This window comes from Phodopus roborovskii, unplaced genomic scaffold, assembly GCF_943737965.1.
Source record: "Phodopus roborovskii unplaced genomic scaffold, PHOROB, whole genome shotgun sequence".
Classification (NCBI taxonomy): Eukaryota; Metazoa; Chordata; class Mammalia; order Rodentia; family Cricetidae; genus Phodopus; species Phodopus roborovskii.
The window spans coordinates 187381-205761 of NW_026125901.1; the positions used below are offsets into that span (position 1 = coordinate 187381).

At 36.6% G+C, this 18381-nt stretch overlaps 1 protein-coding gene across 1 annotated transcript in view; it reads left to right on the forward strand.

Moving 5' to 3' along the window:
• Positions 1-18381, forward strand: part of Maoa (monoamine oxidase A) — a 57863-nt gene that overhangs the window by 30257 nt on the left and 9225 nt on the right. The window contains exons 4-9 of the mRNA XM_051178922.1: positions 8221-8325; positions 9010-9101; positions 12095-12236; positions 14453-14602; positions 15264-15423; positions 16297-16393. Of these exons, the coding sequence (XP_051034879.1) occupies positions 8221-8325; positions 9010-9101; positions 12095-12236; positions 14453-14602; positions 15264-15423; positions 16297-16393 (746 nt within the window). The remainder of the gene's footprint in view (positions 1-8220; positions 8326-9009; positions 9102-12094; positions 12237-14452; positions 14603-15263; positions 15424-16296; positions 16394-18381) is intronic.

An 18381-nucleotide genomic window follows, 5' to 3' on the forward strand; every position in this document is an offset into this window, starting at 1 on the left:
TCTTTCATTGGCTTGATTTTCAGATCCAGGGTATGTTTCTTTCAATGTCTCTGGGTTCAGGGTCAGGGTACTAGATTTTGTGTTCAGGGATTTGTTGGTTTCCTTTTCATTATTATTTGGTTTTCCTGTTTAGGGATTGATTTGTTGGTTTAGTGCTCAGTTGGTCAGGGGCAGAGTTGGCTCTGGTTTCAGAGCCAAACTATTTCTTTTACTGGCTTTTTTTTTTTTTAAAGTTATTTTAGTTCTAGTTTTGGGACCAGAGCATATTTCTTTCACTGGCTCTGGTTCCAAGGCCAAAGTGTGTTTCTTTGGCTGTGTTTTCAGCATCAAAGTATGTTTCTTAGGTTCTGGGTTCAGGATTAATGTGTGTATTTCATTGGCTCTGGGTTGAGGGTCAGGGTGGATTTCCTTGGCTGGCCCTTTTACTTTAATTCCCACCCCCTAAAATAGAAAAGAAAAAAAGAATGGCAAATGAACATCTTGAAAAGAGAAGATCATTTCTCTTAGTGTTTTGGGTTGTTTGTTTGACAGGGAGGGTCTTGCTGGTTTCAAATTTGTGATCCTCCTACTCCTCAAGCCTCCCAACTGCAGGGAATACAGATACATGCTACAGTATCCAGCTTTATTATTTTTTGAAGTTTAACGAACATAAAGATAAAACAGTATATTAGCAAATTATTTATAATTTTGACTTTTTATCACTCAAATAATGTCATTACCTGTAACAATAGGCATAAATAATGAATGAGGTCATTTTTAAGAAATACTAAAATGTAATAATGGCTAACCATTAGTGAATACCAGGATGATCTGTTCTTTATTAAAAAACATAGATTCCCTGGCTCTACACTCTGATATAGTAGGCCTAATGATAGTATCTTTATACGCCACATTTAAATAATCAGTCTGAAATATTCTGAGGTAACCCAGAAATATTACAACTAAAAAGAGTTTAAGGGATCAGTAGGGGCTGGAGGGATGGCTTAGTGTTTAAGAACACTTGCAGCATAATAATGTCTACATTTTAATTGCTAAAACTGATTTCTAAAAGATTGTCCTCTGTTGTAGCAGATGTGAGCTTACACACACACACACACACACACACACACACACACACACACACACGTGCGCACACATAACAACAACAACAATAATAAGAAGGACAGACAGAACTGGAACCCAGGACAGCTTATGATACTCACAGTTTATATATTTCTGCTGTGTGGTTTCTTAGTTTTAATGTTTTAGATCAGAAAATTCTTTATTGTAAATGGCTGCCCATTTCATTATAGGATGTATAACATCATCATGTACCAAAATGTAATAATCAAGACCATCTTCCAACACTAACAAAAATATCTAGGGAACAAAATCTCCCTTGGGTGAGAAACCTTACTTACTCTAACAATACTTATCATTCTAGATTAATGATTAATCTAGATTACTTAGATTAATGAAGATCACATTTCCTACAACTCTAGATATCCAAATAAAATGTTCTTGAGTGTACTTGTAATGATTTGCCCTTGTATCCTCTCATCTGTTCTACTCAAGTACTTAAACATATGAAACTCCATTATAAACTTGTGTGGAAGTTGGTATAAGGTATATAGATTCTCCATCAAATGCTCTATGGGAATATTTAAAACTGAAAGAGGCAAGTGATCACAGTGTGGTATATAGAACCTGACGACTTGCCTTTCAGATAAGACTTGAAAAAATAATAATCCCACAAATGAAGATTGATAGAATCTAAACAAAAGAGAGGCAATTCTGTGTGAAATGAAGTAATGTGTTAGTTTTCATTCTACTGCCATTTAAGATAAGTGTATCTTTAAAAAGCCCTGTTCTTCGTCCTTTCTACTCCACCCTACTCTTTAGCATTAGAAAGAAGGTACTCTTTGGAGTTTAGAAATAATATAACCACACCAGGTCATGCTGTTCCAATGCATTAATTCATTAGTTCAGGAAACTCATTTTGAAGATGGGAATACAGTTAAATGTTAGAGAACTTGCTTAGCATGTGTAAGACTGTATTATATTCATAGTGTGCATAAATAGATAGACGGAAAGAAATATAGACAAACATACAGATGAGATAGATAGATAGATAGATAGATAGATAGATAGATAGATAGATAGATCTATGTAACTAGCCCTTGGGGAGAACCACCTAAATATTCATTTAAGTCTCTTCAGTATTGATACGAGAGCATCATTTATATCATAATGTGATTTTTCTTTTTCTAGAGTCTGGGCTACTCAACTTAATTATCAATGTGTTAACTGGTTGCTGTGCAGATCTTGAGATGGGGTGAGGATATGTTAAACACTAGTTCATGAGCAAAAATGCAGAAGTTGTGTGAGATGTAAACTACAATTTCATACTCCTGAACAGAGGGAACAGAAGCATAAAAATGCAAACTATAGCACTGTGTAAATATAACAACAGGTGGTAGACAATTTGCCAAGGGAAATAGGAAATGGTTGGGTTGAGAAAAAAGGAAAAGGTTGAGAATGGAACCCAGGTACACTCAGTGAATCAAAAATGGGGTGGGGGAATCCTGAGAAAGTAGGTGGATAATTGGGAAAAAATCAATAAAATTCATTGGAGAACATGGAATGTAGTGAATTGTTAATTAGGTGGACAAAATTCTTGCCTTCACATATAGCTATAAGGAGCTCAAGAGAAAGGGAGCTCTAAGAATTTTGGTGAGCGGGATAGAAATCACATTTTAGGAAATAGATATGAAGAAGTGAGCATCATTTGAGTGTGATTATTAAGAGAGAATGACAATTTAAAGAGATATTTCCATGTAAAATGTGAAAGCTTCTTCTAGGTCAAATGGAAGTTATTTATGTTTGAGAACTTGGCTATTTCCATCAAAAAATAGGAAGAAAATTATTTTGTTAACTTTTGTTTACCTTTATTTTTTAAACAATCTTATTTTACATACCAATCCCATGTCCCTCTCCCTCCTGTCCTCCCACTCTCCTCATCCCTATCCACTGCTCAGAAAGGGTGAGACCTCCCTTGGGGAATCATCAAAGTCTGTCACATCATTTGTGACAGGACCATGCCCTTCCCCTCTGTATCTAGGCTGAAGAAGGTATCCCTCCATAGGGAATAGGCTCCAAAAAGCCAGTTTAAGCACTTAGGGATAAATACTGGTTCCACTGCCAGCTGCCGCATAAACTGTCCAAGTCCCCCAACTGACACCCATGTTTAGGGGTCCTGATTCAGTCTTATGCATTGTTCCCTAGCTGTCAGTCTGGAGTCCATGAGCTCCCACTTGCTCAGGTCAGCAGTTTCTGTGGGTTTCCTCAACATGGTCTTGACCCTTTTTTAAACAATATAATGATGCTTTGTGAGTTAATGAGTTTCTTTTTAGATGATTCCTTTATTTCCTGCATTATGAACTGTAGGAAAGATTTCTCTTTTAAGCATTATTGGAAAACAGTGACACAGGCAAGTCCCAAGGAATTCATATTGGTTGTAAAGGCATGTTCTGAAACCAATCTAGAAGCTGCTTATTTTCCAAATGATTAAAGAAAACTATTTGGCAGCCACCCTAGTTCCTAAAAATACTGTGATTGTTCTCACTTCCCTTTGCTTAACTAAAATTTGAAAGTATAAAGAAGAGAAACTTTTCACTCTTTAGTCAGTAAGTACTACTTTCTTAATATAAACAGCATATCTTGTGGTATATGAGAACCATAAACTATCATGTCCTGCTAATAACCTCCTATTACTAAGAACATTGATATATTAAAGATGTTATTCTCCAGTGGACTTAAATATTTGGGAACATGATTCCAGGAACATTGTATTCTATTCAACATAAATAACTCCTGCCATGTCAGTCCTTCAGAGATTAAAGGTTGTTTTGGAAAGATATTATGGTTTTAGAAAATAGGCATAACATTAACAATTGCTACTCTAGGTCCTTTATTTCCTTTTATTTTTAAAAAGTAATAATTATTTGGAAGTAGTATTTTAGAGTCCCTGCCTCACTCTCAGGTCATGAAGGCATTTTTTGAAGATAATTTGGTTTGGATTGAAAAACTGCTGACATCTTGCTGAGAAACTATGCAGTCTCATTTTAGGAAACTGAGAGAGCCTCTGCATATTTCCCCCGGGCCAAGAGACATTCCCAGGCCCTCTTCCAGTATGTCACACATGGCAAAGTCATCTCCATTTGTGTAATCTAGAAGTAGCCATTGATAAATAAGCTCTTTTAGGTGTTTGTGACAATGGAGGAAGCTGTTGCCTTAAAGTTGCCAGATCCATGCAGCATCTGTGTACTGCAAATGAGAATAGAAAAGCCAGAAACTGATAAACAGGAAACTACTTGGTGCCTTTGTCAGAAGGTAGAAGTTTGCATCTTTTAAACTATCTATGGTTTCCATTATTATAGAGATTGCCAGACTAGATTCTATCAGCCCCTTATTCTTTGACATTTTCTGGGTCTTTGTGTGTCTATGAAGGCTTGTATTGAGGGGCCCTTAAAACTTATGTAAGCATACTCAAGTTGGTATTGTTCTATGAGGAGAATTTCCTTAGTAATATGGTACTTATAATACTTTATATAATGATCAATGAGAATATTTTTAAAGTACTTGTTTTCCTTGTCTACATGTTAAGCTCCAACCCTAAGGCTATATAGTGAGACCTTATCTCAAATTTTTCTTTTCAAATCAGAGATATGTTTTATATATGACTTTCATTTGAGTACAAAGTCATTTTATAGAGGAAATACATATTATTTTTCAAGATTTCAAGTTAGGAAAGTGTTATGATGGGACCTTTAAAGTGTCTTGGGTGTTATTGTGGAAGCTTCACCCCAGCCCCTGGCATCGGTATACCCAAATAGGGTGAAAGTTCCACCCAAGCCCTCCTCCTCAATCTCCCTCCAAACCCTACTGCACCTCAGAAAGCCCCTAAATGATGATCCCTCCCCCCAGAGATGCTTAAGATCACTCCCACAGGATATGTAAACTGTCCCCCAGAAAATAGACTTGTGGTTTCCTGGTCTCTCTTTCCCATTTCCTCTTTGGGAGTATGAGAAAGCCATCCGGGAGTGTTGTATCCATTAAACATGGTCTTTCTGAGAAGCAGCTGAGTTTGGAGATAGGGGAGGGAGCTTGGTTGGAACCTCCACCTTAATATCCCAGACTCTTTGGGTAATGGATGCCAGGGGCTGGGGTGAAGCTTCCACCATAATAGAAAAATTGTACAAGAACCAGCTGTTCTGAAGGCTTCCCAAACTATCAAATAAGTCCAGTCTCTCTCCTTTCCTGGGTAATTTTTGTCTTGTATAAATGTTTCTGTCCATTTCTTTCAGAAAATGTGTTAGCCTTTCCCAAAGATGGCCTCATTTCTTGACAATCATTCCCATGGTTCTTTTTTTTTTCTGTATTTTACTCTTTAGAAACAGAAAAGGTACAAGGAGAAGATTTGATAAATTTCACACATGAGCGTTTTCTTTATTTTATTAGGGAAGTTTAAAATGCATCTAAAATGAACCTATCTCCATGTACCATCAACCATGTAGGAGTAAGGAAAACACATTTTATGAAGAAAGCCTTTGGGGGAAGAAATTATCCTCGTACTATTTCCTAGCTGCTGTCACTAGGCTTTACTTTCCTTGTTTATAAAAGAGAAATATTGGTAGTCCTCCACACTCCACAGAACTGATGCAAGCATTACATGAGATAACGCATATGAAGAGGTTCAGCCACTGCCAGGCATGAGGAAAGTTCAATAAATGCTTGATGATGCTCATGACAGTGATAAAGGATTTGGAGTCCCAAAAGGTTGTATTGTAGCAGTTCAACATAGCATTTTCTGATAAGAAATCAGATTACATAATCAAACAAGGTTATTTGAATTTGCTAGTGAAAAGGAAATTTGCTTCTTTGTCATTTAATGGATGCAATGTTTTCTTATTTAGTTGTGGGGGTGGGGAGGGTATGCACATACTGTCATGCATTGTGCTTCTGCCTTGACAGTCAGGATTTTTTGTTGAACCTTTTTGAAAGTCTGGCCCAACTTTTGATACTATGCCATGCATGCAGTTGACTTTCTATAGATATTTATTAATAAAAAAAATCAAATTTTCATGAGAAATTTTACTAGCAGAAAACATTTATGCTTTATGAATATTGAGAAGTCATTTATTTTTAACCATAATTGCCCTTTGGTATTTGCAGAGGATTCATTTCAACACTTCCTGTGAAAACCAAGATCTGGGGATGTCTAAGTGCTTTAATAAAGTGGATTTTTTTCCTTTATCCTATTCATATTCTCCTGTGTACTTTAAATCATCTCTAGATTGCTTATAATATAGAGTATATGTAAATGCTATCTAAATAATTGCTATAATTTTTGTTGAGGGAATAGTAACAAGAAAAGGTCTGTGCATGTTAAGTACAGATAGTTTTTTTTTAATGCTTTCTACTTGCAGTTGGTTGGATCTACAGGTGAAGAACCCGAGGAACCACTGAAAAGAGTTACATTTGTAGATAGTACCTTAGAAATGACCTAGTCTTTCTTTTCTTTTTCTAAGAATCCACTCTCTATTCACCCTTGTTTTTGATTAGCATAGTATGTGTCAAACAATAAAGTGAAGTAAATGGTTTCTAAATATCAAGTTGTCTTGACATTACAAATCTTAGTACTAAGCCACACAAATTATTTGAGCTAACAAAGGGAGTTTATGAGGCTAGAACACCACACTTCAGAATCTCACAGAAAGCAGGAGAACTCTGACAAGTTAGGGAAAAGAATCATGGTCTTTACAACAGGAAACATCTCTGTGACTTGCTGTCTTAAGGAAGAGAATCAACTTTCTTCTGTACTTCGGTTATGATGACCTTACTACAAGGTCAAATCTTCCAACAGTGTATGATTAGCCAATGATTAGTCACATCACAAGCTCATAGCTGGGCTAGATCACAAGTTTAGAGGAATCTAACCTATCCTTATTTTAATGGCATCTGGCACCACACTCCTTACATAATACCTACAAAGAAGAGTGGCAGTTTTGCAAAAGGAAACCAGGGAACATCTAGAAAAAAAAAATAGATGTTAAACAATTCCAATTGGTAAATGCCTGTTCTACACTGCTAATAGTCTAATTCATTACATCAGATATAGTAGTCTAGCCAGTCTTCATTTATCCTGTGAAAACCTTTAAAATTTGGTCTGCGATGTGACTTGTATGTGTCACAAGATGGTGTTCTATTTATTCATACTATCACTCATATAAGATAACCTTTTTAGAGAGATTTGATAAGAATATTATGGTTTCAGCATTTATACTAAAATTAGTTTTATCTTTATATACTTACTTGTCCTAATGAGTAAAAATGAGTCAAAGCTAATACAACATTAGAAGAAATTTTATCAATCTTATTAAAATTAGGCTTATTTAGGGAAAATATATTTATATCCATGTGGTAGAGGATCCTGTTGCTTTGAAAATGTTTTAGATTGAGGTTGGAGGATTATTCAGTGTTTTTTTGTTTTTTTGTAAAGGCATGAGGACCTAAGATCAGACCCTGAGCACCCTTGTAAAAAAGAGTCAAACACAGTGGTATACGACTCTGTTTCCAGGCTAGGGGTGTAGAAGCAGACAGATCCTAGATGCTTGTTGACGAGACAGTCTGGTCAAACTAGTGATCAGCAAGTTCAATAACTGACCCTGTCTCAAGAAAATAATGTAGAGAGCAATCACAGAAGATATCCAGAGGTGACCAGATCATCATGTGTATCCACATAGTCAAGTCTACTGTCACACACTTTTGGAGACATATTGTACTTTATGTCTCCTCTCTCCCTTCCCTCTTCCCCTCTCCCCATCTGTCTCTCTGTCTCTCTTTCACACACATGTACACATACACACATAGAAAATAATTTATATTAATTGGCTTTTATTTTTAATTATTTTTTTGTAATTCTGGGGGTGGAACATGAGGATGGATACACATACACACGTATTAAACAGTCTACCATTGAATAACATCACCAGCCCCCTTTTCCTTCATATTCTAGCACAGAATCTCACTAAATTGCTCAGACTGACAACTTGGAATCTTCCTGAGCCTGTGGGATTACAGATCTGCATCACAGGTCTACCTGGTTCCTATGGTTTTAGGATGTCATGTAACTTAAGTATTTTCCATTTCAAATAGATTCCCTTTACTTTTATGTTCCAGGGGAAAACTTACCCATTTCGTGGTGCATTTCCACCTGTGTGGAATCCCTTGGCCTACTTGGATTATAACAACCTTTGGAGGACAATGGATGAAATGGGAAAAGAGGTAATTTGTGTGTTTGATTTGTATGTAACATGTTGCTGAAGAATGAAACTGATTAATATCCTTGTAAGGTACAAGGGACATTACTGATTTGCATTGATGCATGCCTTTCTAGGGTAATCAGCAACTCTGCAAAGGCTGGAAGGATTTCTACTTGACAGATGGAGAAAATGAATACCAAGTGTTTACATAATTTACTCAAAACCGTGCAGCAAGGGCACCAGAATTCAAAACCACTCTTGTTTATACTACTGCCTATGTGACTTTACTTCTGTGCCTCTGAGCATATGACATTTCTGCCATTTATCTACTTACAGTTATGTATCTACAATGCCACTTTAAGTAGTAAAGAAGAGACGCACTTTCTGCATTAACGTTTATGGGGGGGGCTAAAAATTGGTGTAATCTTCCAATAATAATGTTGATATTAATAATGACCATCATTATTCCCATTACAAATATATATATATATATATATATACATACATATATATATATTATTACTTTTGTTTGACAGTAGCATTAAGGCATGAATTCCAGATTTATCTCACCTCTCTATGCACTTTCAAGCCAATTGTACACTAAGAAACAAGTTTTTAGAAGTTTACATGAAGACTTCTCTGAAGAGAAGGATAGAGCAGTAGTGGCAGTTTTCTTCACTCATGAGCACATGACCTTTCATTACAGATCCCCTTTGATGCACCATGGCAAGCACCGCATGCTGAGGAATGGGACAGGATGACCATGAAAGATCTCATTGACAAAATCTGTTGGACAAAGTATACTTGATTGCTTAAAATCTTACTTTAATTTTTTCCCTCTGATCATTTGTTTCCTGTCTTGAATAGTAGTACTGTTCTTAGCAACTTATAGGGAAAAGTTAAGAAATATAGTAATCTTATTATTCAGCAGATGTGAATGGAAAATGAATCAAAAACTTAAGAAAGGAGGTGCATAGAGTAGAACAATTTTGGACAAAGCGGTCATATTTTGAATAGAAAATAGTAACCATGTTTTTATATTATATAGGAGTTAGCTACAAAAGAAGTTTGTAAATGTATTTTTAAAAAAATCAATTCCAGAGGCTAGAAAGATGACTCAATGGTAAAGAGTACCTTTGTGTTACTTATCAAGGGGTCCTGAGTTCAGATCCCAGCACCCTTATTGGGCAGCTACAATTGCCTATAACTCCAGCACCAGGGGATTTGACCCTCTGATTTGATCTCCAAGGACACCTAAAAAATATGGCAGGTGTGTTTGCCCCCTTCCCTATATTCAAAAAATGAAAATAATATTGATTTTAAAAGACAGTTTCCATTTGGATATAAGAATGAGAATAGATGCAAAAATATGTATATAATTATGATATAATTCTAGGAATAGTTCATAGGGTATTGCGGTAAATAAGGATCAGGATAAACAAATAGGCCGAATAGATGTTTATTCAGGGAGAAATAACTTACAACCTAGACAGATGAACACCAGGAAATTCAACCCGATCCTCTCCTGTCCGAGTCACGCCAGAAAGAGAGCCTTTCCTGGCCCCCTCCGACCTCCTTCCCCAGGTCACTTCCGCCCAAGGCTCCACCCCCCCAATGGGCGTGGTCAGTGCTACAGAAGGACTATCTCACTACAATAGGGACAAAGGACAATCGAAGAGCAGATTATGGATGACATACTATATCCTAGGAATGTACTGTTGAAACTGAGCGTAAGACTGATTGTGGTAGATGATCTCTTCCAAGAATGATCCACTGATACATGGGAGGCAAGATATACGAACATTTGTGTGTGAATAGTTTCTAGAAGGGACTGATAAAGATGATGGGAATACAGAACAAGTAGCATAATTTAGTAGATGGTATTTTCTAGGACTTGAGCCACTGAGTTATGAGAAACTTAGTAACAGTAGATGATGGAATGGATAGACACTAGGGGTGAAAGGATGGGTGAATGGTGTTGGAATATTGGTATATTTCTACAGGGACCAATTGAATTGTAGGAAGGAAGATAGGAAGGCTAAAAGTTGTGAAGAGGGATGGAATCTTTCAATAAGATGACAGTAAGGGTCATGGAATACTAGGAAAGATGATCCTCATGGAAAAATATGAAAATTTCCAGGAAAGAACTAGGATTAGGGAAGAGCACTGCAATAGTGTGGCAGAATGATATTCCAGGAATGATCCACAGGAGTTGGAAGAAATCAGAAGTGTAAGTAGTGGACCCTAAAGCTGAGTAACGGCTCAATTGATAAAGTTCTCGCTCTGCAAGTGTAAGAACCAGAGTTTTGATCCACATAAAAGATGGGCAGGCATAGCAGTCTGCCTGTAATCTTGGTGTTCCCGAGACAAAAATAAGGGATCTATGGACAAACTGTGCAACTAGACTTGCCAAATTGGCAAGCTCCAGGTTCATTTTAGAGATGCTGCCTCAATAAATGAAGTACAGAGAGATCGAGGAAGACACTTGGATTCAACCTCTGTCAACTGCCCAAGGCATGGAGATGATCCTCACACATATGAACACACATACACACACACACCCTATACACGTACATGCTAAAACAAGAACAAACAGAATGCACCACAATAGTGAAGAGAAGGTAAAGGAGTATAAATGTGGTAGTAGAACATGTTCTAGGTGGCCCAAAGGGGTAAGATGTTATCTTCTAGATATAGGATAAGATTAGGGGTAAGCTTGATGTTAGATAATGTGGGAATAATAACATCTTCCCAGAAACCAACCATGGCAGCATTTGAGAGTCAGGAAAAGACAGATAGGGTTAGATGCTAACATCCATGATAATTCAGAGGGCTAAGAGTGGAAGATATAAAAATAAATATAAAGTAGGGACGTGGTATTTACTGTCAGATGACCCATGAAACACTGTACCTCTTAAGAATGGCCACCTTCAGATATAGTTTCCCTAAGAGGAGTTACTGGACTGCAGTTCACCAAGTCAACAGCCATTAAGCAGATGTATTCCAGGCCAACCAAGATGTGTGTTCTCCCTCATACTGGGTGGCCTGAATCCAAGAGTTTTGTGATTGTACACACTGGCACCATATACCCTGTATATGTTCCTGTGTGTGTGTGTGTGTGTGTGTGTGTGTGTGTGTGTGTGTGTTTGTGTGGACTCCCCTTGTTTGGGGCTCATACTGTGTAAGAGACCCAGGAAAGCCAGCTTGTGTGTCTGTTATGTTACCATGCATTTCTAAAACCACTTCAGTTTTTAATCCACTTACTTTTCTATCCATTGACTTGTTTCTGTTCCTTTCACTTTGTACATATTTGTTTTCATTACATTTTGCATTTATTTTGTAAAAACATGAATGACCACAAAAACATGGGGAGAGTGGATGGTTAGATTTTTCTGGAGCAGCATCTTTCAGGAATGGCATATTGTTAGAATAGGAGAGAGAGAAAAATAGATGTAGTTAGGGTGTTAGAAATTTCTTACAGAAAGGAGAATGAAGAAGATGGTGTTGAGAATTATGTCTTCCAGGAATAACCAAGAGGAAGGGGAGAGGTTCAGACCTGTGAGTGATATAAGGGAATAGAATTTTCTAGACAGAAATAGGCACATTTTAACTAGTGAATGACAGTATGCCTGGAATATAGAGCAAGTAGTGTGGTAATTGTAATAATAGTTTGAACAGCTATAATGCATCTATTATATTGTGTGCAGGCAATGTTAGAGAATAACTTTCAAGACTTGATTCTCTTCTTTCTGTGTGTATTGACATGTGATTTCCACCTATTCTGTGAACAGAACTGCTCGGGAATTTGCTACTCTTTTTGTGAATATCAACGTGACTTCTGAGCCACATGAGGTATCTGCCCTGTGGTTCCTGTGGTATGTGAAACAGTGTGGTGGCACCACTAGGATATTCTCAGTTACCAATGGAGGCCAGGTATACTTTGTCAGTTCTGAAGCTAACTTGCCTTGATAATTCCTTCATCTAAAAATATGTCTGAAAATTTTCTCACTTCCTCTTTTATTCCTGAAAAGCTCATTGCTAAAGAATATTTCATTTTGAATTACTGTTTTATTTTGAATGTTTTATTTGAATTATATCATAATTATTAAGTTCCTTTAAAGTGTAGGAAAATCATAAAGCAGCTAAACTACTGAAAATAAGTTCATTCCCAAGAATATTGTAGTATTTATAAAATTAGTATACTTAAAATCATCTCTGTTCTTTATATAGGCTTCTTTATGCCACCTGTTTCTCACAGGTATTCTTTCTTGTTAAATCCTGTTGAATGGAAGTTATGCTTTTAATTCACACAAATTATTTTTGTCCACTCTTTTTTAATAGTAAGTTCTTTAGTTTGGAATTTAAAATTTAGTTGTCCCCTTGCAATTTTTTGAGCTTCTGTACATTTCCATTACTAATGAGTGAAGCCATTTAATTCATTGACTAAATGCATAATAAGCTAACAGGAAAGGCAAAATCCTAAATCCCTATTCTTTAGACTCTGACATTCATTGCAGAGCTCTCCCTTATCCAAAGAGAATAACTCTTATCTGGGTATGTTATGCCTGAGTAGGATAAGAATAAATAATTTGTTGCAGATAAATTCTAGTTTATGGTGTTACCTGAGTCCAAGAATTTTGAGTGCATTTTATGAATTTAGACTTTGCCTTCAAATAAACTATTGTTCTCCTCAGGTGATCATCAGAAGTTCCCAAATTAATATAGGATATTTGCATTTTAAAAATATGTTCTTATGGACATAAGTTTACTATTACTCTTTGTAACCTTCTGAGATATCTTAACTCATGGGTTATTTGTATTGTTTAATTTAAGAGAAAGAATACTTCTAGATCTCAGTTACCAGTGGAGGCCAGGTATACTTTGTCAGTTCTGAAGCTAACTTGCCTTGATAATTCCTTCATCTAAAAATATGTCTGAAAATTTTTTATGTGATCTTTTAGAAAGTAGAGTTTAGATTTTGAATCTCAATACATTATCACAATATCTTTAAAAATATCTTAACATTTACCCCTTTATATTCAATTTAATAAATTCTAAACAGAGAAGATAGTGAACAGATATAATTAGTCCATGATTTTTCTACTATACTAGATTTCAAAGCACCTATTTGGAAACATAAAACGATAGAACCAATTCAGTGATAAATAATTTCAATTTCTTCATAAAGTAGAAGTGATAAATTTAAGTCTTAATCACTCTCTGATGAGTTTTATAAAGAACTTTGGTGTTCTCACTAAACAGTTGCAAAGGTTATTGCATGACTACTCATAAGTGAAGTATCATAATTGTGGTCTGTGGCCTGACCCTCAGTTACTGACATGCATTTCTAGTCATTCAAAGAATTTCCTACAGAGGCTAAAAATATTTCCTATGTTGTAACCAAATATGCTGTATTAAGAATTTACCCTTTTGGATTATGTTTGAACAATATCCATGATAAGAATAGCAGGTGACAGTGGATAAAGAACTAATGATCCTTTAGTGCAGCACAAGAGAAATACTTAGCAATGTTTAAAGAAAGAAACAGATTTCTTAGCCACCAATATTCTGCCTTGACTATGAAATTTACAGTTGATTTTAAGAAGAAGGTATCCAAAAGCTGAAATTGAGGTTCCTAAGGATCTGATTTGGCAATTTTTGATAGATCATTGCTAACCCTAATTGTATGCTATGCTTGATTTTTTTTAAACTCATGTCATCTATAATATAATATTTTCTATGTCCTTACCTGCTCAGGCAAGTAACTCTGTGGTGAGGTAGAAACCACATCCCCTAGGATCAAATAGTTACCTTCCTTTCCCAGGGTTCCTCACATACAGCATACTTACACAGATTTGAAGTTGCCAGGCTTGCTATTTGCATTTGATCAGTACAGCATTGGCATAGAACATATTTTTTTTGTCTCTGCTTTTATATGCTATCAATGGATTTTCTTTGCTAGAAACTGTGCTGAGAATGATAATTTAGATATCTCGGCTTACTCTCTCTATCTTAATGATTCTTCCCACAATTGGCTATGCCAAGGATAGAGGTCTGGCATTTACCTTCTTGGAGATTTATCAATTAATGGCAAATGTTCCACCATTTTCCTTTTATAACTTTTCTTTTCTGCTTACCTTATCCATTAGGAACGGAAATTTGTAGGTGGAGCTGGCCAAGTAAGTGAAAAGCTGATGGACCTCCTTGGGGATAAAGTGAAGCTGAGCTCTCCTGTTACTTATATTGATCAAACAGATGACAACATCATTGTAGAGACACTGAATCATGAACACTATGAGGTAACCCATTGTAGGCAAATGAATTTGTAGTAAATACATTTTGTGCCTTTTACAACTCCTAATCATACTGTAATCTAATCAGTCATATAATTAACTCTAGCATATATCTACCTCAAGTCTTCCAGACTGACATATTTGGTTTACTTACTGTCCTGGCTTGCTTCTCTGTAGCTGTGATAAACACTATAGCTAAAAGCACCTTTGGAAAGGGTTTATTTGGCTTTCAAGTCTTGATCCTAGCCCATCATTGAGGGAAGTCACTGCAGATATTCAAGCAGGACCAGAGGCAGGAGTCATGCAGGAGTGCTGCTAATCGGCTTGCTTCCATGACTTGTTCAGTTTGCTCTGTTATACTACTCAAGACCATCTGTCCAGTGGTGATACCATCCACAGTGAATTGTGCTGTCCCATATAAAACATTAATCAAGAAAATACCCCACAGACAAGCCCACAAGCCTGACTTATGGAGGACATTCCTTAGCTGTAGCTCCTTTTTCCAAGCTAACTCTAGTTTGTGTCAAGTTGACAAAACTTACCAGCCCACCTACCTTGTTCTACTTTGATGCTTCACAGTGGCTTTATTTTTTATTTAATGGTGCTCTGTACCCCTTGCAAAGGCTGCAGCTCAAGTTTCAGTGGTATTTTGCATATTGAATTTCAGTGTAAATATGTCATTAGTGCCATCCCACCAATTTTGACGGCCAAGATCCACTTCAAACCAGAACTTCCATCTGAGAGAAACCAGTTAATTCAACGTCTTCCAATGGGGGCTGTCATCAAGTGCATGGTATATTACAAGGAAGCCTTCTGGAAGAAAAAGGGTAGGCTGCTCTCATTTGTGTTTAAACTATTAAGTAAAGAAACCACATTTTAGGGATATTGAACAGAATATGCTGAATAGAAAAGACACGTTTTTAAATTTGTAGAGAAATTGTAAATCTGTCTCTAAATTTCACAGAATGGCCTCAAGAGTGATTGTTGACAATGGGAGAACAAGACGGACTTGCAATGGGAATATCAATTATGGGTTCACCACTGTCAAGCTCCTGGCATTTATCTTGCTGCTTACACTTCTTCAGCAAAATGAAACCAGGGGGGCCTTGTGGAAACAGTGCTGCTATGAAGCCAGCTATTTCTGGACTTCACCAGCTTATGAGCATCAATCTCTAAACATAAAATGATTATAAAGCTTTGTGGCAAATGCTTATCAGGGTGTTTGATTATTAAATGAGGCAGGGTTTAGGACACAGGAGCTTTCCAGATACGGTTTCTGCTCATATTCAGCAGAATCCTTTTTTTTTTTTTTTCCTTTTTTCTTTTTTTTCTCCACCCCAGCAGAATCCTTTTCACAACTTCTAGTGTTAATGGAAGTGATTCCTTCCAGCACATCCCATCTCTTTCTCCATGTGTTCCTACATTGAGGGCTATTTTATCACGTTCCCCACCTTACCATTTTGCCATGAATGAGTCATAGCCCTTTATGGGAAAATTATAGAGGTAGGCCATTTTCTACATAAGGAATGCATGTCCTTGTATAGTCATGTGTGCTTTAAAATAAAACTGTCTAGAATGGGAGGAAAGACTAGTGGTCTGACGTTTTCCTTTCTCCTTAGTAAAATAGTTTATGTATATTCTATATATGTGTGTATCTCTAATGTGGTTTCAATCCCTTCATTGATTTTCTCCTGGATAAGACTATTGTGGATGCATGATCATTGAAGATGAGGAAGCACCAATTTCAATCACTCTGGATGACACCAAACCAGATGGTTCACTGCCTGCCATCATGGGGTAAGTTAGAGCTGGCTTCAGTTTCTCTTTTGTGTTGGTATAGGTGCTAGCAAAGGATATTGCTTTATAAGTAGGCTAAAGCAATGATAAATATACATTATATTATGTTTTCCTGTATTAGCATATCTATTAGCAATGTTTTGGTGTGTGGTAAAAAGGATACTGGAAAACTAACTTGACACCATTTAAAACTTGTACCTGCCTACCGATTCTCCTACAAAAACCTACATGATAAGGTTAGAGTAAAAAAGGCAGCCTGACAGACAGTATGATCGTCAATGTTTCCTAGATGCAGAATGTCCACAGTTATTCTAGGAAGAGAACAACTCTACCCAGTAAAATTTTTCAAATACAATGTCTCTGGACTTGATTGGCTTTCCCAACACCTGTATACAAAATATCAGTATCAATATAAGATGAGCCATGCTACAAATGGATGGCCTGTAGTTATCTTTTACTACCAATGCTTATCTTCAAAAGTACACTGATAGTCCACCAGCCTATGGGAAACTAGAGCTCCAGGTAAGGAAGAAATGTTAAGGAGGGACACACCTTCCTAGTTGCATGTCTTTGTCCATCTAAAATAGCCTATGTATATCAAAAGCCTTTTATTGTGCTGCACTATAACTAAAGAACACACATTAATAACAGTCAAATGACTTCTAGAGACCAATGGTTTCTGCTTTAGGAAAATGCAGGCCTCCTTCCTGAAGAGATATGTGAGTTCAATAAACAACACATCATGCCATTTTAGGAAAGTTACAAAGAGAAAAGGGACAGAACCATGTTCCAATGACCCTGGGAAGGGAAGCAGGCTCTGCCTGGGTTACTGACAAAATGGCTTATAATCACTTCTCTGTCTGTAATGTAAGAAATAGAACTAAATTCCTGAGGTAGGCAGGAGGATACGATATAATGACCATAAAAAGCAACATATTTTCTTCATTGTTAGTCCCACTGTGCAAGACAAGATCAGGATCCAGAATCCAGGTAGTTTAGTCAGTTTTGCTTTTTTTCCCCCCAGACAGGGTTTCTCTGCATTGTTTTTACAGCCTGTCCTGGAACTAGGAACTATCTCTGTAGACCGGGGTGGCCCTCAAACTCACAAAGATCTACCTGACTCTGTCTCCCAAGTATTGGGATTAAAGGCATACACCACCAACTCCTGGCAAGTTTTGCATTTCTATAGCCCAACAAAAAACAGATTGGGATGCGAGTTTCAGAAAGTCAGTGATAGTTCAGTTATCGATGGAAGAACTTAAAATGTTCTTGCCTTATGCTGTACTAGAGTTGCTTTGGCTTTATAACATGGACATATGTATTAGCATCCTTCTGAGTATTGCTGGAATTGTTTAGGAAATTCCTAGGAAAGATATATTTATTGGTTTATTTTATTTTATTGCTGAAAGATGTATATCTGGATAAAAATGTTCCATTACATATCTACTTTGTGAAATGATCAAATCAGGTTTGTTAGTATATCCTCTACTTATATGGTTATTTCTTTATGATATGAACATTGAAAATCTTATTTACCTATTTTAAAATAAACAATAATATTCATTATTGCCATCCTACTGTGCAGTAGATCACTAGAATTTATTCCTCCAGTTTAACTGGTATTTTATGTTTATGGAAGGCCAGACTTTATTTTTCCAAATATGAAGAATCACTGAAAACAATTGTGATGCATGAGAGTTCTCTGCCTGCCTTCAGTCTGAGATTTAAAATGGTAAAAAGAAGGTCTCTCCATACTCCCCTGCATTTCACTTATGTTAGGAGATACATTTTCTCCTTTACTGGAAACAGCACTTTAATAGGTTAGAGCCAGAGCCAGAGCCAGAGGAATCTGCAAGCTGACCTCCAAATGTAGCTTCTGATATATTTGCCTTCTCATGATTTCTCATCTTCAAACACTTAAAACTGCTTTCCATTGTTTCTAAAATGAGCTTTATTTTTTTAAAAAAGCTATATGTAGTATAAGCCAG